The 26414-nt window shown below is 42.0% G+C and overlaps 1 protein-coding gene across 1 annotated transcript in view; it reads right to left on the bottom strand.

Annotated features, from left to right (window-relative positions):
- Nucleotides 1–26414, bottom strand: part of MRPS27 (mitochondrial ribosomal protein S27) — a 93678-nt gene that overhangs the window by 32674 nt on the left and 34590 nt on the right. Inside the window, exons 5-9 of the mRNA XM_018558238.1 lie at nt 18257–18371; nt 16896–16974; nt 15541–15656; nt 13013–13115; nt 4118–4260 (exon numbers count right to left, since the gene is read on the bottom strand). Of these exons, the coding sequence (XP_018413740.1) occupies nt 4118–4260; nt 13013–13115; nt 15541–15656; nt 16896–16974; nt 18257–18371 (556 nt within the window). The remainder of the gene's footprint in view (nt 1–4117; nt 4261–13012; nt 13116–15540; nt 15657–16895; nt 16975–18256; nt 18372–26414) is intronic.

Below are 26414 nucleotides of genomic sequence, written 5' to 3'. Positions count from 1 at the left end.
GGGGGGAAATCACCAAAAAGGAGAAAAGCATTTTAAAAGCACCACAAACAAAAATTTTATATATATATATATACACACACACACACACACACAAATAGATACACAGGCATGCATATTGCACTAAGACACAAAGGTGATGATGGTGATAGGAAGAGGGCTACCCCATGTGGCATACAGGCCTACTTCAGATGGGTGGGTGGCTCCACTGCCCCTCTAAAAAGCAATCTGCAATGGATTGCTTTTCAAAGGGCGATAAAGGAGCAGCCCCCAGTGTTCAGGAGGCGATAGTGTCTCCTCCACATGCCAAACACGACATTCAGTTGAAAATCTGCCTAGGCTATGATGCAAAGCAATGCACATTAATTCAATTTTAAAAAATCAAGCACACGTCGTCTTTCCTGATCAAATCACAAAAAGGAAGCCAACCCTGGCCTTTGCATTGCACGGATATTCTTCTATGAAGGAAGTGAAAGCGTTAATCCCTTCAGAACAGGAAATCTAATGACTGTGTGGGTTTGACTGAATTTCCAGAGGGATTTCTTAAGAACAGGAAAGGAAATTGGAGCTATAGAGAGTGCTTGAAAGCAGCAAAAGATGCAACTAAGAGTTCATTTCTTTTTGGAGATCACTGGATTAAAACACTAGTGCTGCTTTACTTCAGCCTTGAAAACTGCCTGCTCTCCTTGGGGACGCCAGACATGCATTAAAAGATTACTGTGGCATGAGACACAGTGAGCACAACGCTACATGACAGGTTTAGGTTGCACATCCTATAGGGAAGTAACAGAAGAACAAATCAGAAAAGAACATTTCTATGTATCTGGTTCATATATTGTGTAAAGTTGTGGCCTGGAAGGTTGAGCCTTTGGTCCAAAAGACAGTTGTATGTTCACAGATGCAGACACATGCCATTTAAAGATACTGTCTACTTTGTGGAAAAATATTTTGTTGTCCAATGGGTGACAGAACAAGTTAACTTTCAAAAATATGCTAGCTAACACACACACTTCCTATACACACAGGAAGGAAATTCCTATAAAGTATGGGAAAACCCTGGTAGTTAGCAGAGTCACCAGAACTAGTGTTCACAGTGAAATAATTCTCATCTATTCCTTTTCTGGTGACCAGACCAAAATCTGGGATTTTCTTTCACTTTCAGTGATAACCTTCCCCAGGACAAATAGAGAGGGTGAATCCCTGTAACTGGGACACAGACATTAATAAAACTGACAGGGCTTCTAATACCTCTCTATCCAGAACTATAAAAAAAAAATGTTTTGGCTTTAGTTGCACTTTAAAGTGACAGTAAATTCAGGGAGGTAAATCTTACAAATGCATTCAAGAACCTTAACTATTAACAAAAATGTATCTCTTGTGCACTCAGCTGTAGATCCTCAAATCATCTCTAAATTGGTGCCGACACTGTCCTTCCTTCTGGAGGGTGGCTACTTTTGTTCCCCATGGTCCCTGTGTGTGTTGTAAAGTAGCCACCGCTCCAAGCTCACTCCTGGTATGGACTACAATTTCAATACAACTTAGTAAACTAAACATTAGATTGTAGTCCATCACGGGAGTGAGCTTGGAGAGGTCACTACTTCACAACACACACGGGGACTATGGGGAACAAAAGTAGCCACCCTCCAGAAGGAAGGACAGTGTCAGCACCAATCCAGAGAGGTTTGAGGATCTACAGCTGAATGATACACAAATAAGGTCCAGTATTGTTAATAGTTAAGGTACTTGAATGTATTTTTAAGATTTAACTCCTCAGTTTACTGTTACTTTAAAGCTTATTTAGCCAAAACTCATTAGAATGTTGTTGCTGCGCTGTATTGGATCTTGACTTTTAATCAACAGAGAAGAATAAGGATCATATTTGGACTCCAACACATTGTCTTGCTTGTGGTTTGATAGTGGTTCAAATGTTGAACCTCCAACTACAACATTCCAGAGAACATCTGAATCAGGCAGGGCTGCCTTGGGACAATGTACAGCCCAAAATATTCTGCTCTAATCATCTGGTCACTACCAGGCTAGCTTAGTCAAACAAAGCAACTTGGGGACACACAAACTAAGAACAGTATTTACTAAGAACATCTTTTATGTTGAATATGGATCAGTGTCATGACAATGCAAAGCCCCCATATTTTATGGACTTATTTTGCTTTACCAAGGCTTTGATTGACTATGGACCAATGCAAGCGGTTTTCACTTGACACACAAAGATTAAAAACAGGCCATCTAATACTACATGGTGTTGTGTGAGTGAAGAGGTGCCCATAAACATGTGCTAAGAGCACAGGAATTATTATTATCATACAGGATTTATTATAGCACCAACAGTTTGTGCAGCACTTTACAATACAAGGAGGACATTACAGTTACAATACAATTCAAGACAAGATGGTAGGGAGGGCCCTGCCCCTGAGGGCTTACAATCTAAAAGGGAGGGGCAAGTGATACATGAGGAGGTTGCTGTGTGGGGATGAATTGTTTGAGAAAGTGATTGTTCAGTTGTTAGGTTGAGGTAGGATAGGCTTCCCTGAACAGTTGAGTCTTTAGAGATCGCTTAAAGGCAGATAGAGTAGGAGATAGACAGACAGGTTGGGGTAAGGAGTTTGAAAGGATGGGAGAAGTCCTGGAGGCGAGCATGGGAGGAGTTGATGAGGGAGCTAGAAAGCAGGAGGTCTTGGGAGGAGCTGAAGGGGCGGTTAGGGTGATAATTTGAGACGAGGTTGGAGATATAGCTGGGGTCAGTGGCGTCACAAGGGGGGTGCGGCCCGCACCCGGGTGACACCATTGGAGGGGTGACACCAAAATGATTCACAGTCATTTTGGTGTCACCCCCCTCTGAAAAGTCGGGCGCTCGGTCATGGTCCGAACGCCCGACAGTATCAGGAGAGAGGAGGGGACCCGGCGGCATACCTTATCCCGCCAGGTGACTGTCCCCTCCTCTCTCTGCCAGTGTCCATCACCAAGATGGCCGCCGGCCATCTTGCGCAGTGACGTCTCTGCGGGGTGACACTCTGTTACCGCTCCGGGTGTCACCCAGCCTCGGGACGACCCTGGCTGGGGTAGGTTGTGTATGGCTTTGTAAGTGGTTGTTAATATTATCCTTTGGGCTATTGGAAGCCAGTGGAGGGATTGGTATAGGGGGGTTGCAGATACTAAGCGGTTAGTTAGGTGGATGAGCCTAGCAGCAGCATTCATGGCGGACTGAAAGGGGGATACCCGGTGCAGTGGTCGGCCAATGAGGAGGGAGTTTCAATAGTCGAGACGAGAGATAACAAGTGAGTGGATGAATAGTTTTGTGGTTTCATTGGTTAGGAAGGGGCGTACTAAAGTACAGGAGACCAAGTTTGCCTTCTCTAGCGCAATTCAGAACAGCAGCCAGGGATCAAAAAACGGGATTGAAGACTTCAAGAAGCTACAACACAACCAAGCAGAAATACCAAGAATACGTTTAATCACCGTAGAACACGCTGATCAATATGAACTGCATGCAGGTACTGGAAAAAAAAAACACTCTTTAGCCTGAAAATTATTAATTCAAAATAATTAGGGTTTATTATTAGCTAAGGACTAAGCAGTACTGAGAAGGGAATGCCAGCACTCTAAGCCAGTCAGACTCTACTGGTTTGCACAACGCTGTCTGAACATGCATACAAGAAGGTGATGACTTCATCAATGTGCATCTGTCAGCAGGCTGTGGAGGGGCTTAAACCAGGCTGTAATGCCTAGCTATGGCAAAAGAAGGTGAGGTCCCAAGCTGTACTGTCTGGGAGAGGTGCCTGATCAGACACCCTGAACAAAATTACAAATCTTTTGGCTGGAATAAAAGTTCACATATCTATATTTCACCTAGTTGTTCTCCTGGAGAAGAGCCTTACCTGATCTGTGCAAATGCTATCCGATCGACTAGAACAACTTCTTCTGGCCAGTCCCTTGCCTTTTACTTGTCAGGCCCTTAGGGTGAAGTATATCATTTTTTAAAAATTAATGTTATTTAACAATGGGTGGTGCATTTTAGTCCCAAGGCATGGTCTTTATTGCATTTTCCCCCCATTTTTTAATAAAGGAAATGTCAATGTCCTGTAAAGAAAGAATTCACACTTACTGCATCTTTGGTTATCTTGATTTCTCCAGGCATCTGGGAAACCTTATCCATGACATCCAAAGCTCTTTGGAAATAACCTGGTTTCCAGATTAGCGGCATTTGTGTATAAACAGCACGAAGACCCTGGGAAAGCTCAAGTTTTCCTGATAAAAACAAAAATGGAAAAAAATTAAACGGTAAATTAAAAAAAGGGTATGCAGGCTTAAAAACCAAAACAAAACATACAATGTTTTTTGGCCAGACCCCATGGCCTGTTTTTGGGCATCCCCTGCAGAACCTCTCATTCCTAACAAACAGTCTTGATTCAGGTCTCCTCTGGACAAGGACATCTAAGCTGGTTGCTTGATTTATACCTATGGTCCAACTGGCAGTTGGACCATGAAACCATTCCTCACTCTGAAGCCAAGTGTAAACTGGTACCACAGCTGGTGACTGCAGAGCCATAAACCATGTCAAAGATACATTTTTAGGTGCTCTAGATACTAAAAAAATATGTTTCCCCCCCCTATTTATTAAATGGCCTTCAGAGTAGAATTGGGGAACTGTGCATTACAGATAATGTATCATTGAGGAAGTCTAATGTCTGCCAGTAGCAGCCAATCAGATTCCAGATGAGTTGTAACCAGTGAGTGGGTACCATTGCCATGGTAAAACAAACTTCACCGAGTCTTTGGCTACCCTACTTTCTTTGCCAGTTTTTGGCTGCCTAATAGGTTCACACACATTAAGGGCTAATTTAGAAATACCAGCAATGCAATACTGAGCACAGGTCAGAAAATGAATGTTGACATCTAATTTGAGCCCCTTTCAGCATAGTATATAAAATAACTTTGTTCAGTTCTGATCAGGCTACATGTCCTTTTATATTTTTCATTATTGTTACCCATTTAATTCCTTTATTCATATACAGGATTTTGCATCAGTCATGCCCTGTGGACACAATTTTAGCTCTGCTACAAATGAGTTAGCATGCACTGCATTAACGCACATCATAAGGCGAGTCATGGTGCACATTATGGTGTAAATAAGCCCTAAATATACAATTTAACTACATTTACGTGCACAGTGTTACCTGCCATATGATCTGCAATACTGTTTAGCCAGTTTTGTGAGTCACACTAATTACTCACATTACAATTTTTTACATTTCAGCTTTATGGCTGCATGTGTCACCAGCCTGATAACTGAACAATGACTGAGCAGTGTGAAGACGATGATTTATTGTCCAATGAACACACTGAAGGTGGACAGGTAGCACAGGTAACTTTAAGGGCCCAATCAAACCATAGCTTTGCATTAATCAGACGATACTGTGCGATCAACACATTCTACCACACAGCACAAGTAGCGTGTGTTACCATGCGCTAGGTGCGTTGCCTTACCATTTATTTTATTGCAACCCCAACACACCCCCTGGCCAATGTGTGTTACAACGCAGAAAAACATGCAGTAATCCAATACTGTGTGTTGCGTGTAAAACAAAAAACAGTAGTGTATCTGGTATCGTGCAATGCAACACACATCCACCAGCAGGTTGTAGGGTGCCATTCAAATTAATTTACAATGCATCACACCTAGCACATGTAACACATGCCAGTTGCGCTGTGCTATAGAGTGCCATAACTGCATGGTATCCAACACAAAGCAGCCAGAAGATAGGGTGCCATTCAAATGAAGGTACCTACCACAAGGTAACACACACTTAGGTGCGCTGTGAGACAGCGTGTGTTAATGGCACAGTATCGTGAGATTTAACGCAACGCTTATGCACGAACGGGCCCTAACGCTGAACCAAGAAATGGGGTGTTACCTACATGGCTGTGCAGTGTGGAATGGTGACTCCTAAGACGCCAAGTAAATCCTAAACTAAACCAACAGAACTGAGCTACAAATTTCTTTGTTAGGTAAAACAGCTCACGCATATGTCATTTACTGTGTACTTAGGTGTGGAGTTCCACATTCTTTGGGTCTCCCAACTGGGGATGATGGATGTTATAAAAGGGAAAAGGTCAATAATTAACATTTTGTACAAAGTTGACATTTTCACTAGCATATATGCAAACAAAATTCTACTCCCAATGAAGGGAATATTTTTATTCCCAGTTCCAGCAATAACAGTACCTATGAAGTATTAAATAAATTCGCTATGGATCAGCAGCTCACATCCCCAGCACTTTAAGCCGAGTGCCGTATTTAAAATACCTTAATTCAACAGAATTAGCCCACTCCAGTAAAAAAAAAACCCCAGCAAAATTAGTTTCCTGTCTTATTTTCCAAGCTTTAGACACTTTTAATTAAAACGTTATATATTCCGAGCTGTATTTGGCTTTTTTTTGCAGACAAACAAAACCAGCATAATTATATGCTGCCAAGCGAGAGCAGAAACATGAACTTTCAGCATTGGCTTTAATACAAAATAAATACACATCTTGCAGGGGATAATCTTATCTTCAGAAGAAGCAGCTGCTGCAGTATTCATTATGAGGCGTCCCGAGTACAGCTCTCCAGAGCAATTATCACCTTCATTCGTCCCACAAAAATATTATTTTTCCCTTTGGCAACAGAATGCCTCTGTCTAGGGAACATTCTGCGGCGCGGTGCAATAAGATCCGTCGGAAAGCAGACGGGATTGGCTGCATCTTTCCGATTCCAAAATGGCATCCGAGACACGGAGGGTAAAAGATCAGTTGCAAAGTTCACAGACGCTGCTCATCTGTTAGACTATATTTAGTCGTATGTGGCAGACCAGGCCCGGGGCCTCTACTGGACAAGTCTGTTCAATTAGATTTTCCAAGATAGCAGGAAGCAAGACCTGACAGCATAGGCTACAGGGTTCAGACACTGTCAATGTAATATGATGTGAATGCATCAGATGCCAAAGCTCTCTCTTCTCTGCACAGTGACTGGCTGTGACACAGCAGAAGCTGAATTAAATGTCCCATCGATAACAAAGCCCTGTGCGGACTAAAATTCTTTTGCTTTATATTTGCTGTTGTAACCGGCTAAACTAGGCTATTATTTACTAGAATACGCTGAGCTCTTCAAAGGGACAGACATTTCCCGATGGGAGATATGATTCTTGCTCGCATGCCATAACTCTAATACAGTCTCATGTACATAAAAAAGGCCGTTCCAATAAGGCAAGCCACCATATGCAAAGGGAATTCATCTATAAAAAACAGTTCAATTGTGAGTGGTTGGACAGCAGTAAACTAAAGTCTGCTTTGTTACCACTCTTTGTACTAGTTACAGATTGTTGTTACCCTTTGCACGGGTTTACTGACTAAAATACAGTGTATGTAAGATCAGCTATCATTGTGCTGGGTAAAAAATTAAAGAAGAACCCTTCCAATAGGGCTACCCCTGCACTGCAAGGGTTAAGTGCTAGTTTGTGTCTAGGACAAAATAGTTATACTCACCCAAAGCTCTGAGCTGGCTTCTTAGACCGGTCCCTTCCAGCGTCTCTCCCTCTCCTCTGCAGTGGTCTACGGTCCCGTAAATCATCACGTCTAAGCAGAGTGTATAGACGTGAGGACGCTGAGGAAGATTCCAATGCTGCTGTGGAGGAGGAGACAAGCTGGAGGGAGCAATGTGACAGTAGGCTGGCTGGGAGCTTAGGGTGAGTATAACTGTTATCTTTGTTGACACAAACAAGCACTTTACCCTTGCAGTGCTGGGGGAGTTCTTCTTTAAGCAAAGGAATAATTGGGAATAAGCAACACTGAAATTTTACTTTATAAAAGGACACTGTATACATTTAACTGTGTGTATTAAGCACTGGTACCCAACCTGCTGCATGTATACCTTTGGTACTTGTGTGCTTTTTGTATTCGAGCAAATGGTAAAAGATTTGTAAAGGGGCTGTAATGACAGTGCTCTGTCACAGCATCTATCTCCTGCAGCATATCATCAGTCTCTAATCACTCCTTTGGCATTATCCCTGTCTCTGAAGATCCTCTGTAATATGTATGCTGTCTGTGACAGTCTTCTGTAGTATTATATATATATACACTATTATGTGTGGCCCCTAAAGCATAGTCCAGCTTTTTGCAAAAAAAATGTTAATAATATTAATAAATGATGATGATAAATGCACACACATTAAAGAAAAAATAGGATTTTTGTACTCACCGTAAAATCCTTTTCTCTCCGTTCATTGAAGGACACAGGGCAACAGATCGGAGATCCTGAAAGGTAGGGTATATCGCCACCTGCAGGAGTAGGACGCTAGGCACATAACAAAAAAAGACTTAGACAGCCTAGGGGCGGCCCCTGCTGGTGGCCCAACCCCCCACCTGCTGACAAGTCTCCAGTTAGTAACAAGCAGTTAGGAGTGCATACCCAGAGAAAGAGGGCGGGACCTGTGTCCTTCAATGAACGGAGAGAAAAGGATTTTACGGTGAGTACAAAAATCCTATTTTCTCTCCCGTTCATTGAAGGACACAGGGCAACAGATCGGAGATCCTGAAAGGTAGGGACGTCACCAAGCAGTAACCAATGAGGGATGGGCTAAACAACAACGAAACCCAAAAAAGAACCACGCAAAGGGCCGCCTGCAAAACCTTCCGCCCCAAACCAGCATCCGCCGATGCCAAAACATCCACCTTGTAAAATTTGACAAAGGTGTGAACGGAAGACCAAGTAGCGGCCTTGCAAACCTGAGAAACAGACGCACCATGGCGAAAAGCCCAGGATGCGCCAACAGCCATAGTAGAATGGGCAGTGACAGGAAAAGGGGGCTCCCGCCCCCTAATGGCATACGCCTTGGAGTGAAAGAAGGCGGACGCCCCCGCCCGCAGACGCGGCGTCGCCAGGCCATGGAAGTGCTGTGACAGGTGGGCCGGGACCCCCTGTCATGTGCACCCCGGGGAGTGAAGTCGCAGCCGACCCGCCAAGGCAGAGCCTGCATGCGCTCGATGGCCACCCAGGGGAGACTACCAGGATCCATCACCATCCAGCACGTCGCCCTGGTGACACTTGCTAGCAGATCACACAAAAAAAACGGAAGAAGGAAAAGAAAATTTCCAGAGAGAAAATTTTGTAGCTCCTTACTCCTGACGCTAGGCAAAAAAAACTGGAGACTTGTCAGCAGGTGGGGGGTTGGGCCACCAGCAGGGGCCGCCCCTAGGCTGTCTAAGTCTTTTTTTGTTATGTGCCTAGCGTCCTACTCCTGCAGGTGGCGATATACCCTACCTTTCAGGATCTCCGATCTGTTGCCCTGTGTCCTTCAATGAACGGGAGAGAAAATTTGCATTTATTATTTTTTTGCATTTAAGCCTGCAAAGGAAAACAACTGTGATCAGTGGATTGTGGGTGCAACGCTTTGACTACTGCAGATTTTTCCTCCCAGCCCCTGTCCGTACCAAGGTACAGACTTTAAGCCAAGAGATATGAGGAACTATGAATGGACTACAGGTGCAGTGACCCCACGGCACTTGTAATCCACTGAGAGCTATACGTCCCTCTGCCACAGTGGCAAATGCCATTCACAGATCCTGAGTTTAAAAGAAGACAACAGCCTGCGGGGAGAAGAACCTACCAATTCAGGTAAGTGTTGGGGGTGGGGATGTAACCATGTTTTGTGTTACCTTACTTTAAAATGACACTAAACTCAGGAGTTAAATCTTTAAAATGCATTCAAGCACCTTAACTATTAACTATACTGTACCTTATTTGTGTATCACTCGGCTGTAGATCCTCAAATCATCTCTGAATTGGTGCGGACAATCTCCTTCCTTCTGGAGGGTGGCTACTTTTGTTCCCCATGGTCCCTGTGTGTGTTGTAAAGTAGTCACCTCTTCAAGCTCGCTCCAGTGATGGACTACAATCTCAATACAAATGAGTAAACTAAACATAATATTGTAGTCCATCATGGGAACGAGAGGCACAGTATAGTTAATAGTTAGGGTACTTGAATGCATTTTTAAGATTTAGCTCCTGAGTTTAGTGTCTCTTTAAAGGGCAGCTGTAACTTTAATAAAAAAACATGCAACAGGTAGCTATGGGCTCCCTTGTTAGATAAAGATACCGACCTCTGTGCCACTTTAACATGACACTGCATCCTGCAGCTAGCAACCTACAGTCAACTGTTAGCACTGATTTCATCAGTAATTCCAGGTTTTTTGTTTGAGGATGCACACGAGAAAGGGTCTTCCACACTCTGGGCATTATTCTCATTATATTCCAGCATGGGACAGACCCTTCTACTTGTCCACATCATCCAGCCTGAACTCACTGATAGAAGGCTAAGGGTAGCTGTAGATTTGGGCAGCTGTACATTAGACTGCAGTGGTCATATTGAGCAGGCACAGAGGATTTTAGATCTACTCAACTAGGCAGCCTGCATCTACCTATTGCGTGACTTGGATTAAAGGTACAACTATCCTTTATGTGGCAAAATATGTTTAAGGCCCCATTCCCACATAGCTTTGAGGAATCCAGTAGTAAAAACCTACAGATTCTCGTGCCAGGAATCCCAGGTGTGTCTGTACGGATGCGACCCTGTCATGTAACTGTACATAATATGATTACCTATGGCTCAGGACAGATGATTGACCATGGACACAGACAGATTATGTCCGGGGACAATCCTCCATCCTGAAATGAGGCAATCACTCCATGAATGATTACATGTGGACTGTCGCTGACAGATGTGGCCTCTCTCAGCCAGTCATTAAGTTAAAAGGGCACAGTGGTTGCATCTGTACGGACACACCTAGGATTCCTTCTGCACGGATTGTAGGTTCTTGTCACAGGAATCCCCATTCCATGGAGCTTTCCGTGGTGCACGTACCGGCGTGATCAGAGCACAGGGGTATAGTAGATGTACGCTCCTCCCCACACATTAAAGTGTGTGGACGTGATGGCGTCATCCCCCCCTGCCCGGTCTCCATGACACCAAGGATGCCTGCCTATCTCTGCACAGTGAAATGTGTGTGAGGCGGGGCTTTTCCCGGCGCAACGTGGACACAACATGATCCTCTCTAGGAGTACGGACATCACTGGGGAGATCCACAGTTGCATTTGCAGCATTCAGCTCCAGGTACCATCTACCAAGTGGGCATATAATGAGGAGTCATCTATATAGGATTTGTGTGTATAACAGGTATAATGGCGGGAAGATGATGTCAATATGGCGTCAGAAGGGGAGTGCATCACTTTTTGATTTTCACTGACTTGTATATAATTTGCACGTTTGTCTTTATGTTCACTCTTTGTTTTGCCTGAGGAAGGGACCTTGTGGTTCCGAAAAGTCGCCTATGATGATGTGACATATCGAAGTCAATAAATATTGACTATTACACATGCTGGAGTGCTAGTGACTACTTTCCACTGGGAATCCCCAGCTGCCCCATGTGGATGTAGCCTTATACATTATTTTGTGCATCATCTGGTTGTGCAGTCTCTTCTGCTGCTAAGAGCCCATTTGCCGGTCAGCACTGCCTGGTATGTTGATGTATCTGATCATTTAAAAAAGAAAACTCCTTTTTTTATCACAATGGTATTTTTTCAAGTCTATAATTTAGCGCAATGGAACATACATATACACATTTTTATAATATATACTGTTGATAAATAAATCTAATAATTAATCTAAAAAAACAGAACTTTTGCAATCCCTGCAGTCAAAGAATGGACAGTATCTAGCAGCATAAGTAAAAGGTAAGTCAGGTTACCAATTAACGTACAAAATAATAAAGTCACCAGCACTCCAAGTATTCAAGTCAATAAATTTATTGACCCAAGTGAAAACACCTCTAGCAATGTTTCGGGACTATGCGGCCCATTCCCCAGGCAAACAGAGAGTGAAGCAACAATACAATACAAGTTTTTAAATACACATTGATAACGACCCTTCCATCAATCAAAAAGCTCCCCCACCCACACATGACGTCATGAAGGTGTCATTCTCCCACCTCTAATGAACAGGAATAATCAGCTATATAGTGTTGTAGTAATCACCAGTAATGAAACATACCTCTAACGGATCAACCAAGACTGTGATGTGACCACTCCCCTGGGATCCCTGCAAACACATGATCCGACTTGTAAGTGCAGATCAGTGGGAAACAGGAAGTGCCATCCACTGATTGCCGTTCGCTCCATTCAAACCCTCGTGTGGGGACAGGCTCGACAGGTGCGCACGCGCAGCATACTTCCGGCGCACGCATATTCCATATTGTCATTGCACAGTCCATCAACCAATGGGTATGGGTATGTCAAGTCAGATGATCGCTGTGTTGCCAGGTATCCAGGGGACGCTTGTCGCCACATACAGTGAAGCTAGAGGTGTTTTCACTTAAGTTTATCGACCCATTGACTTGAACACTTGGAGTGCTGGTGGCTTTATTATTTTGTACGTTTTTGACGGAGGCATCCATTGTTGCTGCTGCACCCGCCCTGCTGCATGGGCATTTTCAGGTCAGGAGCTGCAATAGGATACTTGGACATTTGAGGTTACCAATTAAGTCTACTCGTAGACATGAGATGACAGTCACATAATCTGGCTGTTTTCCACATGATCAGACAAACCTCATGCCCCTGGCCGCTGTGTGGGGAGAGAATCAAATTAGGTTTTACAACCAATTTCCTGATCACAGCTGTTCTTCCAGGTTCCTTACCTAGCAATTTCTGACTAGACCAAATGTTCCTGTTTATATACCTGCCGGTTGACTGGAGTACCTGAAGTCAGTCAGATTGTGCCTGTATGTCCAACTGCCCTCTGATATCCATCATTTATAGAAGTGATGCTTTCTTTGCTGCCTCTACAAAATGTCGCAGCGCTGAATACTGAAAAATGGCCTGGATGGGAAGGGGGTTTAACACCGCGGATGTCAACTGGTTAAGCTGCCCTGTGCTCTGCAGTAAACAGAACAACGCATATATAAAACTTACCAAGCAATGCGTTTCCATACAGCTGTGAACTGTACCCCATTGTGTTCTCTTGATGCATGCCTGCCAGCAGCAGTGAGGCCCCAAGGTTCTTCTCTAACACCCACTAAATAAACAGACACAAAGCATGAAGTAATTCAAATACAAAAACTGAAAAATTATAATAGTAAGCAGTGGACATATTAAAATAGAATTTATTAGCCAAGTAGCACAATCTGCAAGGCCGCAAGTGCTTTGAGATGGAAATTATATTGTATTTTAAATGAGTCAATATCTTGAGTTTCAATTAATTGGCCTTGCACTGATGGAGATACTTTCATTAAGCTGATCACATTCACATGTGTATCTAAATAGATTTAAATATACAATGCATTCTCTTTAAAGGTGCCCATACACCTTACGATTATCGGACGAAACTTTTCGTCCGATGATCGAATAGTCGTACGATTTTCGTACGACAGCCCCATCCTGCCCCGATGATCGCAAGAATCATTTAGCCGTAATTAACCAAAAGCACCTGGACGAAATGCGATAATTGATTTGCCGTATTTTCGTTAGCGCAAGCGCAGTGTACATCGTACGACTTTTGAAGGACGGAAACGCCAGCAACCTTACGACAATCGTACGATCTAGCAAAGTTTTCAAACATGCTTGACCGTCAAAAGTCGTACGATTGTACAGTATTGTCGGTCGGACACTGCAATGATCACATACGATTATCGGACGAAAAGTCGATCGCATACGATTATTGTCCGATAATCGTAAGGTGTATGGGCGCCTTAACTGAAAAACAATTTACTTCCATTGAAAATAAAAAAACAAAACAGGAAACTGCATTCTGCATTGTTATTAGACACACTGGCTTACAGGTTCTGGGGATCTGTTCATCCTAGAGCCTTGGTTCTCAACTGGTGGGTCGTGAGCCATAAGTGGGTTGCGACGCCGTGTCCAGTGGGTCACCACATGCCTTCCACTTTTCTTGGCGAGAGGCTCCTCAGCCTCCCCCTAGCGCAGCACTGTCAGTTCTCGCACTGAGCAGCCATTCAAAATATGCTGCCCGATGCCGAGTGTCGACTTGAGGTGGGATGAACTGGGGCAATGGGCGCGAGGGAGCGCAATCCATACGTGCATTGCTTACAGCTCCCTTGCATACCCTGGAGTGAGATCACATTCTGGCTCCCGCCACCTCCACGGGCATGCATGGGAGCTGTACAAAAAATGCACATATGGATGGAGCTCCATCACAGCACAGCAGCCCACACTGGACCCCAGGTTGAGGATCCACTCCAGCTTTCGTAAGGTAGGGAGACGGGATGGACTTTAAAAAAAAAGTGTGTACGTGACTGTGTGTGTCTGTCAAGTGTTTTTGAGGGCCCGTTCACACTAGTACAGTGCGTTAATCGCACAGTCCCATGCGATTAACGCACTGTACCATGCAATCGCACCTACCGTAAGTTCTGGTGTGGGAGGTGCGTTGTATTGCCATTCACTTGAATGGCACCCTAAATTCACCTCCCACCCAAAGTTCGATCACCTGCTCTGGAAACGCAGTACCACAATGCTGCGCGTTCCATTGCAGGAAAACTTGGGTCGCGACTTAATGACCGAGGACAAATGTGGGTCCCGAGGTTGTACTTGCTGGCCTCTGCGGCCTATATTTATTCGTCCTTGTCGGTTATAATTCAAGACAAACTGGATGAGAACCACTGTCCCAGAGAATAAAAAAATGTCTACCAGCATGGTTCTTGGATTACACAGTTATAGGTCAGAAAAGACAGAAGCATCCCACATTTTCTATAAGGATTATTTAGTGAAATGTCTATACAAATTAGCTAACTAAACGTGAGATTGTAGTCAATCACAGGAGTGATCTTGGAGTGGTGTCTACTTTACAACACACACAGGGAACAAGGAGAACAAAAGTAGCCACCTCCAGAAGTAAGGACAGCGTCAGCACCAATTCAGCGATGATTTGAGGATCTACAGCTGAGTGATACATTTTATTAATAGTGAAGGTACTTGAATGCATTTTTGAGATTCACCTCCTGAGTTTAGTGTCACTTTAACAAATTCAACACTATGGAACTAAAATGAATGTATTGTCCTGTGCTAATCATAGACCGTTTCTGTAAAGTAAAACATATAGGTATGATGCTTCATCTAGTGGCCATAATGAGGCATTTTCCTGATTCCCTCTATAAATGAATAACATTTCACCAGTAAAGAAAATAGTCTATAAGCATTTGGTTTTGCCCCATTCACACAGAACAAATGTAGATAAAGTGTCACAGGTTTATTAGCTCTGCAACTCTTTTTTTTATAAATACACATTTTTGTTTTTACTGGGCCAGTAACTGCACGGGTGGTGTGTCTTGCTCAAGTGCTGTTTGGTAGCTCTTTCCACCAATGACTACACATGAGGAAAAAGCAAACCATACTATGAAAAACTAACTTTCTTCTTTATAATTAGTAGAAAACGAAACATGTCAAAAAAGGGCTACATAAGCTTATCTGCCAAGATATGGGATTACCGTCAGCTGTGGATTTCCAGAGAGATATTTATGTAATGCATAGAGGGACAGGAGCTGGGTGGAGACATTATCAAAGCTCTCTTGCAGCATGATTTCAGTCACTACAGAGACAGCATCTGTAGAAAAGAGGACACAAAACACTTATATACAAGCAGAAGAGTGGACCGGTCCTTTGCACATATTTTTATTCTTCAGATCACAGTCTCGGCAGTCCATGATATATATGGCCTTGGGCAAATTTCAATTAACAATTGGCATCACTTGGGCAGGGTATGTCACAGTTATATTACCAGATGACAGAACTATTTTCCCCACACACAGGGGGCTTATATTCAGTATAATATTCAACAAACAAATTGCCATGTACTTGCTGGCCTCTGCGGCCTATATTTATTTGTCCTTGTTAGTTATAATTCAAAACAAACTGGTAGGCTTCTAAGTCGGCCCTTGTGTGTTTATGACTAAACATTTCATTGAAGGTTAATGGCTTAATAAGGATGCCATGCACAGCAACATATTAGAAGTTTTCAATTTTCAACCTCCTCTAGAAAACACATAGCTAGGAATGGACAATGTCATTGTAGTTTTCATATATCAGCTTCCTATTCTGCTGTTTTGCATTGCAAGGTAATGATAAATAAGATATAACTGCTCCTGCTGAGTGCAGTGTCATATATATTCATTCAATTTACAAGTTTCCAGTATGGCGTAGCAGAGGTACAACACATTTGCATATTGTGTAAAAACCTGTTCAGTACTTACATGTGAGGGCATCCCAGATTCAGCTGTTTAAAGGATAACTGCACTTTAAAACAAAGTCCCTGACCTAAATAATCCCTCTGCAGATTCATTCTTACCAAGATCTGATGGGCACAGTTCAGTTTACATCCAGTGTTGCAATCCTCTGTTTGTTGGTCCCAACTGCACAATACAGCCCCACGGACAGTAGGGAGACGGTTACAGCCAGGAAAGAGAGACTTGCAGCACAGGATGTGAAGCAACAGTGAAGCAGCTGCCCTCTGATCTCGGTAAGTATAGCTCTGTGGAGGTCAATGGTGGGATCCTTTAAGTGAAGGGTGAGGGGTAGAAAGAATAGGTGAACTTTGTCTAAAAGTGCACTCGATCTTTAAAGTTCCAGAAACACTGTATACTTTGGAGAATTTTGCCACTTTCCCCATAACAGGGATTTGCTGGATCATTCATTTTTATGCATTGTGTAATTTTCATTGTCAATACATTTTCTCCTTTAAACCACAATACAACACTTATCTGTTTTTATCCCCGTGCTCATTATGTAACATTCATACAGTGTAAATAAATACAGTGTTACTCTTATAGAAAGGTAGAAGCCATACCGTTAAAGTTTTCTTTCTTTATGAATGTATCAAGTAATAGGTTAAACGTGAAATCATTTGGGAATATTCCATATTGTACCTGTGTGAATGACACAAAGTTACAGGACTGTCTAAATCGGTTCTACCGTAATATGGAGGCATACAGTGATATAACCAGATCAACAGGGATGGAAAAAAATCACTATACAGACTTCGGCAGTTGGCTAGACAACTTTTAAACACTTTTTATGTGTATGTGCTATTGGTATGTGGCCATTTTCTAGGTCATTTCTTCACAGTCACATTTAAAGGTGCAGAATGGCCAAAAGCACATGTCGGAGCCATTTTGCATAGAGAACAATAGTTGGTCAATGATGTCTCTCTTATTTATAAGCCAAAAGACATCAGGATAGTGGTTGCCAAAATGACTGTAGCTGTCGGCTTCTTAGTGAACCAATGATGCTGCGCACCCTGGACAGCAGGAAGTTTTCAATAATTGGTGGTAGTTGGGGCTGGCAAGCAAGTCAAATAGTTCGGCTGGTTCATAACTATGTGAGGGAAAGTTTGGGATGAACCCAACATTGGGTCAGACCTGAACCTCTTTCCAATGTGCCCTATCCCCTGTAGCATTCTCATGTGAACTCATGGCGGCATGCCCCAGGTTTGTGTCCTTGATGCCCTGTGCTCATACAGCAAGTGGTGTAATGGCACTGGTGTAATCAACCCTAAACACCAGGCTGGAAAGAAGATAGTAGGCATGCTGGAGACAGCGCCAGAGAAAGCTGCCTTTTCAATTTTTTTTAGAAGAAGAGCTTGGCAATGGATAAAAAAGAAAAACTGGAGTTGGGCTTTAAATCTATCCATACTCTTCAATTTATTTGGTTCTGATTGGTACTGCTGCAGGCAATATTACATGGAATATACACTTCCTCATAACATTTCATTGAGCAACGCTGTCAGTAAACGAACACATTAGAGGACATTTTCTAGTTTTTAATAGACTTCAGATGAGTAAACACCTATGTCAGGTTTTTATTGCTGTGCATAACCCGGTTGGGGAGATTGAAACTCACTTCCTCTGTGACAACCTTTGATAGCATGACAAGAGATGAAGGGTAGCAGTAGTCACTGGGATAGGAAGAAAGACAGAAATAATAACCTGACAGAGGTTCTTAACTTTCTCCATTTGCTAGAAAAAGAAAGTGTTTTGTTGCAATAACCTGGAACGTTCAGAAGTTAGTGTAAATTATACAGTGAAATCACAGATCACACGGTTTTTAAAAACAGCGACAGTTTAGTCTAATCACTCAGCTTTAGTATTCAGCATAGTTATACAGTTTACTACTTTCTGCTTCATGGAAGTGGTATGAGAAAAGTCTTACCTTGTTCTGCAAAGTATATAAAGCCTTTTCTGGGGCACCATACTTAAGACATTTTCTGATCCATCCATGTATTGTCCAATCTCTCAAGTACCAGCAGTTTGGACTGTGACGAAATCTTTAAAGATAAAAAGAGATGAAGATAATCTTCTATATGCACAGTGCACATTTTACCTGGTATATAGAAAAGCATTGTACATAGAATCTGTGTACAATATTTACATAAAAAGGTTCTTCATTGTGTCTAATCTCCTTTACGAAACAACTGAACTCACCCACAACTAATATAACAAAGTGAAGATCACATCCCATATGTACAACCAGTTGGCCAGAAACACAATTAGGATCTTGAATTTGGATCATCAAAACAGCCAATATACAGCAAAGAAAATGATAAGCCATTTGATCTGGGCACAAAATAGCAACAGGAACAATACATTGATCAATCAGTTCATGAGAAAAGACAAACACTGAGGGCTCTGAGAGGGCCCCCCATCACCCCAAAAATCACTAGATTTAATGAATTGAAATACATATATATGGACTGGACATGACCCTTCCATGGTAATGCATTACAGCACAATGCACGGTAGTGAGTAACACTGCAGGGCACTGTAACACAGGTACATTGCTTTGGTGCATTGGTGTGGCATTCAAAATGGATTGCACTGCAACACATGCATGGTACACTACCACCAAGCCTAGATAAGAAGGTCAACAATTAAAAGAAGCACCTTCACTTTCCCTTGTCTCCAGTTTTACACAAATCCCATTGACTGACTGATACCTACTGGGATCTCTAATATCTTAAATACTTAGTGATATAGTCCTATTTGCTTCTGTCGGATTATCAAGGAAATAACTGCTGTAAGATGTCACTGTTGATCTCTCTATATTGTAAGCAGTTCAAGGGAATTCCAAATTAGCTTCCTGTGATTTGTAGTTGTAGCACACAGCGCTCTTGTCTGCCTTCTGAAATCAATACTGCAGGCAGCAGAATATATGTGACAGGAGAAGGTGAACCAATATTCATGAGAATGCAGCCTATTAATTCCACATCTTAGTTAGCCATGTTGTGACATAAAACGGTACGTATCCATTGTCTCTGAGGCATGGAGTCATCAATTTGAATACATTTCCAGAACAGAGCGGCAGCATTTTAAGAGAGATTATACATGCATTTAAAAATCACCTGGCCCTAACAGGAAATCACCATCTTTTAATTGCAGGGTTCCTCCTTTCTCTGTGTTGTCTTGCAGCTGGCCAGTAACAATGGAAGTCATCCTCTGCCAATTAATTGACTGCGGTGATAATACCAAGTCTTGGTGTTCTGCAGTTACAGCTATACAAAGAAAGAGTAATTTGATGCATTGCCTAAGAAGGGCTTGAAGAAATCAGGACTGCAGCAGAGATGTACAGATGCCAACAGCCTGGAGCTGTGTTTCGAGGTAAGGATAGAGCTTCCATGTGACTGAACATGATTTCCAGAACATTTACGAGATTACTGCTGCCACCCGCACTCCTCTAATTTACCCTATTTCTTCTCATGTACAGGACACCATTGCTCGAGGCAGTTGGATATTGTGATATGATGAGAGATGCCTAATCCCTGAATAATGTAATAATATCATAGCTATAGTGAGCAAGCTGCATTCTGTACAATGAACTGTTGAGCATATTACAAGATGCTGCCTGTCAAACCTGTTATACTCCTTTGTGATTTGAATGTTGCCGTAATTGATCATTGTGTGGTCCACATTATTTGTAATACACTTGGGGAGATATTATGATAACTGGGGAATAAAGAGGTACCATGACCCACAGCAAGCATACAGACTCTAAAAGGCATTTACACCTTGTCCGCAAAATGAAAAAAATAAACCGGACTCTGAGGACATTCTAGGCTGACAGATACACAAGCATATATTGAACATACTGGATTCTACATGAGACCAAACACAATTGCTCCTAGCTTGGGCTCAGAATGTTCACTGACCGCCTTGGCCTATTCTGCTAAAAGTCAAGCTGACACAGGACAAGACATACTGGGCAGTCTTATTTTATGTGTATTGCCAACTTTCACTAATAGTTTAGTCGTAATGGAGTATTGTAATGTGTTAGCCATCGATTAATGCAAAAAGTGTGGAGAGAAGTTAGTCAATAATGGGTATGACTTTATGCAATTTTGAGAATTGTATATATTGCATATAGCCTGAAGAAGGGATCTAAGGGATCCTGAGAGTTTACATTTCTAAGGCTAGGTTCACACTTAGGCATTTGCAGTTTTGGCAGATTTTTGCATGTTTTTTTTTTGGGCACGATTTTGCTTTTAAAAATGTGCATTGATGCACATTTCTCCCTGCATAGAGATGTACAGGCATCCAATGAGAAGCAGAACGAGCCATGACCTAAGTTCCTGTTTCCTGTTTTTGAGGAGAGTGTTTCTTACAAGACAGTGTTGCATTGTATGGATCCCTCTACTTGGCGTGCCATGGCAACCGTAGTCACAACTATGCTCCATGTTTGTGAACCAATGGTCCACCAGGCACTCCTGTGACTGCCCTTGCAGTTTGCATGCCTCAGACCTGGGCCTGGACCAGTCTAATGAAGTCCTTATTAGACATGTGGTTCAGTTTGAGTCCTCTTGATCCCAGTGTTTTGTGTGAAAGGGGGAGGTCCTATCGTCATGTTGTGTAAACCTCGCAGTTATCGCTAATAAAAACGCACATGCACATGTACGCACACAATTTCAATACAATTCTATGAGACAAAAACAGCATGGGATCCGCCTAAAAATAGCGCCTGCATCTTTTCGCGTGACGCAATGCTAACGTTAAGTTGCCATTGACTTGGATGTAAATGTGTGTTTTCGTGCGCATAGATCCGCACGTAAAACTGCTCAGGCGTTAACCAGGCCTAATAAGTTAGCCAGTAAAGGGCATTACCTAAACTCCAAACTTTCTGCACTGATAGTTTAAAAAAAAAATCAAACAAATGTCTTATTCATAAATGTTACAAAACAGCTTTCAAATGTGCAAGCTATAATACTATAAAATGTTACCCATGTAAGACTGATAATGACAAACTTTAGTCAGCCAACCAAAAAAATAAAGATGATGAGGTCCAGATATAAAGAAGACTGAGAAGAATTGTAAGAACCAGCTCACTTAGGCCTTGTCCACACGAAATACAGAGCAGATCTGCATGAGTTTCTGCACACGCAGTGGGTTGTGCCGCGTTTTTGATGCGTTCCGGGCCGTTTTTGGTTTAAAAATTATTCTTTTTTTTTTAGTTTAAAATGGTCTTTCAGTGCGTTTCAGGGCATTTGCATGCGTTTTTTTATGTGTTTGCATGCGTTCCAGAGCAGGTAAAATAGGGCCTGCTGCAGTTTTTTTACCTGCTCTGGAACGGAACACTGCGATGTGAACTGGAGCTAAAAATATAATTGGAATACATCGGGTGCAGTTTTGCTCCAGTCTGTAACTGCTCTGCTCCTGGAACGCGCTTGGTGTGAACAAGGCCTAAAAAATACAATTATGCTTGAAAAAGTTGAAGGAAAAAGGAGAAGTGGACATCTAGCAGTAAGGTGGCAGGATACAGTCACATAAATGATAAGCATGTTGCTGTGAAAAAAAATAAAAAAATATATATAAAAGAGATCACAAACTATATCTGAACTCAATTTGCAGCTAACCCATCAGATAGTTTCTAATTTTTCACCGTCTTTACTACACTCATACCACTCACTGGGGATACTACAGTTTAAGCGCTCATTTACAATCACTCCAAAATGGTGCCTCTTAAGTGAACAAACATCAATTTGCTAGTAACCTCCTCCTCCTTTGTGAATCCTACAATGGATGTGCAACCTCTATGACCAGCATCAGTAAAAAGATCTTAGGGCAATCCACATGAGAGCCATAATGACATGCATGGCTGCCTCCAAATCCCCTCAATTAATTCATTTTAACAGGTGCTGGCTCAAGGTTATACAAACACAATGACACACCAGTTGTTCTGGGGCAGCTAACATTTAAAATGCCATAACAAGTGCTCCTCCATGTGCCATAAATAGTTCCTCAAATCAGTGACAAGCGTCGTTAATAATACAAAAATAGTAATTAACAAGTATAAAAGTATGTCTTCATTATACATCAATAAAATAATTAGTTAATACTCAACCTTTGCTTTTTGACATGTTTATGGAAACTATATAAAGCAACATATTATATTATAATACATATGTAGTTTTAAAGTGACACTAAATTCAGGAGTTAAATCTTAAAAATGCATTCTAGTACCTTAACTATTAACAAAATATACCCACTTTGTGTATAAACTCAGCTGTATATCCTCAAATCATCCCTGAATTCATGCTGACACTGTCCATGGTCCCTGTGTGTGTTGCAAAGTAGCCACTGCTTCAAGATCCAAGCTCGCTCCCGTGATCAACTACAATCTTACATTTAGTTTACTAATTTCCATTAAAATGATAGTCCATCACAGGAGTGAGCTTGGAGCGGTGGCTACTTTACAACAAACAGACACGATGGGGAACAAAAGTAGCCCCCCTCCAGAAGGAAGGACAGTGTCAGCACCAATTCAGAGATGATTTGAGGATCTACAGCCGAGCTATACACAAATAAGATACATTTTTGTTAATAGTTAAAGGTACTAAAATGTATTTTCAATATTTAACTCCTGCGTTTAGTGTCACTTTGTTTAGTTTTTGTTGTCAATGGCAGTTTCCCAAGATATTGATTTCTGTTATAAGTGAAGTCTAGTAGACTTAATCAACCGTTGGCTGCTTTTATCTTTTGCACTGCCCAGCATTAAAAGCTCCAAGTCATTGTTCCCATGTCTGTTCGGGCCCACCTTGTTTTAGGTATTCATGCACACTCCTCCTTTTGCATTCGTTATAACTTTGGAACATGCCAACACCATGAGCCTCAGCACAGATGCTTATAGTTTACACAGAAGCTACATGTGACAGGAGACACATTAAAACAACTGGCAAACCGGTACAGAGTACTTTCCTGGTACTGACATGGCAGCATACCCGTGGTTGAAGCCCAGCCCCCTCCAAACTCCAAGAACAGTAACTCTATAAATTCAATACCTGTCCTTCTCTCCCCCTCTACCTTGAAACAATAATACATGTTTGAGCATTTCCCTCCCGTGTGGCTAGTTATTGAACCACAGGTATGCTGCCATGTCGGTACTAGGAATACGGAAAATTGAATACTTACCTACCATTGCTTTCCTTTCCTGGTTCCTAGACATGGCAGCATAGATTTTTGGTTGCTATTCACTAGGAGGACTCAGGGCAGAGGTTGTTGAAGTTGTAGGGTTACTGGTCTTGGAGGTTGAAGGGGGCGGGGCTTCAACCACAGGTATGCTGCCATGTATAGGCACCAGGAAAGGAAAATTACGGTAGGTAAGTATTCAATTTTCCATATTCCTGGCAGGATTAACCGGTTTGTTTTCGTGAAAACTGCAGAATTACACAAGATAGAAAAGTTCTTTTAAAATTACATCGACATGTTAAAGGTCATATTAGATTTTACATCTATTTTAATTGATCTGATATCTGGTTTCTATAGGTTACTTTACACGTCATTAACATTACCTTAAAGTAGGCTAGGGGCCTACTTTAAGGTAGCTGAGAGATATATCTGGCTCCTAATGAAACAAGTGACATAAAAGGACACTTGTTACAGTGGTGGAAGTACTGCAGGACTTACAGTCATAACATGATCTGCTCTGAGGGTATGATCAAATACCGCTAAAAATACACAAGATACTGATAGCGTTGCATGACGCATATCTTAGCATATATGAGAAATGTAAAGACTCTACTTGCTATGAAAATCAGACATTATTGTCAGTGTACTAATGGAGGACTGTACCACAATTAGCTGAAATGAAGCCTGCAGATTTATAGTTCCAAACTGGTTAAGATTGCTACCTGATATCTGTACAACTCCAGAATATACACTGCTTGGCAAAAATAAAAGTCACACACTCCAATATTTCCTTTAGCTTTGATTACGGCATGCATTCTCCATGGCATCGTTTCAATAAGCTTATGCAATGTCACAACATTTATTTCCATCCAGAGTTGCATTCATTTTTCAACAAGATGCTGTATTGATGATGGGACAGTTGGACAACTGTTTTACAGTACATCTCAAAGATTCTCAATGGGGTTAAGGTCTGGACTCTGTGGTGGGCAATCCATGTGTGAAAATGAAGTCTCATGCTCCCTGAAACACTCTTTTACATTATGAGCCTGATAAATGCTGGCATTGTCACCTTGGAATATATGCCCATGTCATTGGGTAAGAAAAAAATCCATTGATGGGAAAAAAACGGTAATTCAGGATATTCTAATAGGCAGCTTACCTCATTTTGGGCATGTAACATTGCTGAACCTAGACCTGACCAAATAAAGCAACCCCAGATCATAACACTGCCCTAAATACAGGTGGTGACTTTGTTTGGCCAGGCAGTGTATGAGAGGCAGAGGAAGTACACTGAGTGGCCAGATTATTATGACCACCCCATCAGTACTTCGTTGGGCCGCCTCGTGACTCCACGAGATGTTGAAAGGTGATGCGAGGAATATGACATTGCACTGTTGCCCTTCTGTTGTCTTGTACAAGTATTGCCACTCTCCGTTCTGCCCTAACATTGACTAGTCACTGACGGCCACAATTCGCACGTTCAGACCCAGATTTTCAGCTGACAGTCCAGTCTTTAAACACTTTAGCAACAGCTGCTCTTGAACATTTAATGAATTCTGCTGTTTTGCTGATACTCGCTCCATGGCTCTGAGCGCCAACAATCATCCCACGTTCAAAGGCTGTTAAATTGCGTTGTTTACCCGTATCTTCAGAAAAAAATCACTTCTACTGTCGTGGTAAACAACCTGCTTCCCTATTTATAATGGTCTGGCCCTCTAGCAACTTCAGCGCAAAATTATAGCTAATTTGCCTACAAACGTCAGGTGGTCATAATAATCTGGCCACTCAGTGTATGTTGCCATAATCACATGATAAAAGAAATAGGTATAGCTTGTTTAGTTAGCCGTGGTGGGTTATAATTGTATGGCTGTGAACAAAAAAAAAATGGCACTTCCCCAATACACTACAAAGACTATGAATGTTTGAATAACATGAAAAACATTTGACTGTTGCTTACTGCCATCACACAGATATCGGAACAGTACTATCTGACAAACAGCAAATAGCACAGTGGCATGATTTATATGCTATGATATTTAATGTGTCACCTGTAGGGTCCAGCCTTACAAGAATTCAATTGTTTTAAAGCATTTGGTTTGGGGAAACATTAGGTCTTAGCCTTTTATTGATTGATAAAATAAAATCTGATATATGTGTATAATAAATATATTTTTTTTCTTTTTTCCTTCATTGATTATACTATATAAGCAGTGCAGTCCAATTTGTAAATATCTGTTTCCTGCAGTTATTTACACCAGAAAGCCAAGTGTTCCAAATCACAATACTTACTATGCCTCAGTTTTAGGAATAATTTGCATGGCTCTGCCCGCTGTCCTAACATGAAGAATAACCCTCTTATTTGTGGGATATGTGATGGGTGGATGGTTAATACCTTCAGTTCTAAGAAGACTTTACTGTCTTACACTTCAGTTGGAGGGTTGCTTGATTCCTTTACTCCTTCTTACCATAACCTGTAAGGTTATACTGCCGCCTTGGGCCTTATTTTTAAAATTATTTTGCAGCTAATCGTAAAGATCAAAAGGGGAAGAAGAGAGGGAATCTTGGAAGAAAACATTTTCTACCTGCCTGGTGTTTAGGGACCACCTTAGAAAACTGATAGAAAGGCAAAAAAACACATGGGGGAAATCCTAACCTCTGTCTAACACACTTAACATTAAATTTGCCAGATTGACTAATGTAAATATCAGGAGCCAGCCATTTTGATGGGGTAGCCAGCATGTAATTTTCGATGTGGAAGTCAGACATGTGTCTCCAATGAGAACAATAGAAAAGATCAGGAAGCAGCTCTAAATGTCCAATCACACTAGTAAACCATCCCCATGGAATTGTCCTGCCCTGCTATTAGCAGTGTTCAGTCCATTCTGTTCATGAAAGAATATGACCCCCTCCCCCCC

Source organism: Nanorana parkeri, unplaced genomic scaffold, assembly GCF_000935625.1.
Source record: "Nanorana parkeri isolate BGI_ZX_2015 unplaced genomic scaffold, ASM93562v1 scaffold327, whole genome shotgun sequence".
Taxonomy (NCBI): Eukaryota; Metazoa; Chordata; class Amphibia; order Anura; family Dicroglossidae; genus Nanorana; species Nanorana parkeri.
Note: the sequence above shows the minus strand (reverse complement) of the source record. Positions and strands in the feature narration are given on the sequence as shown.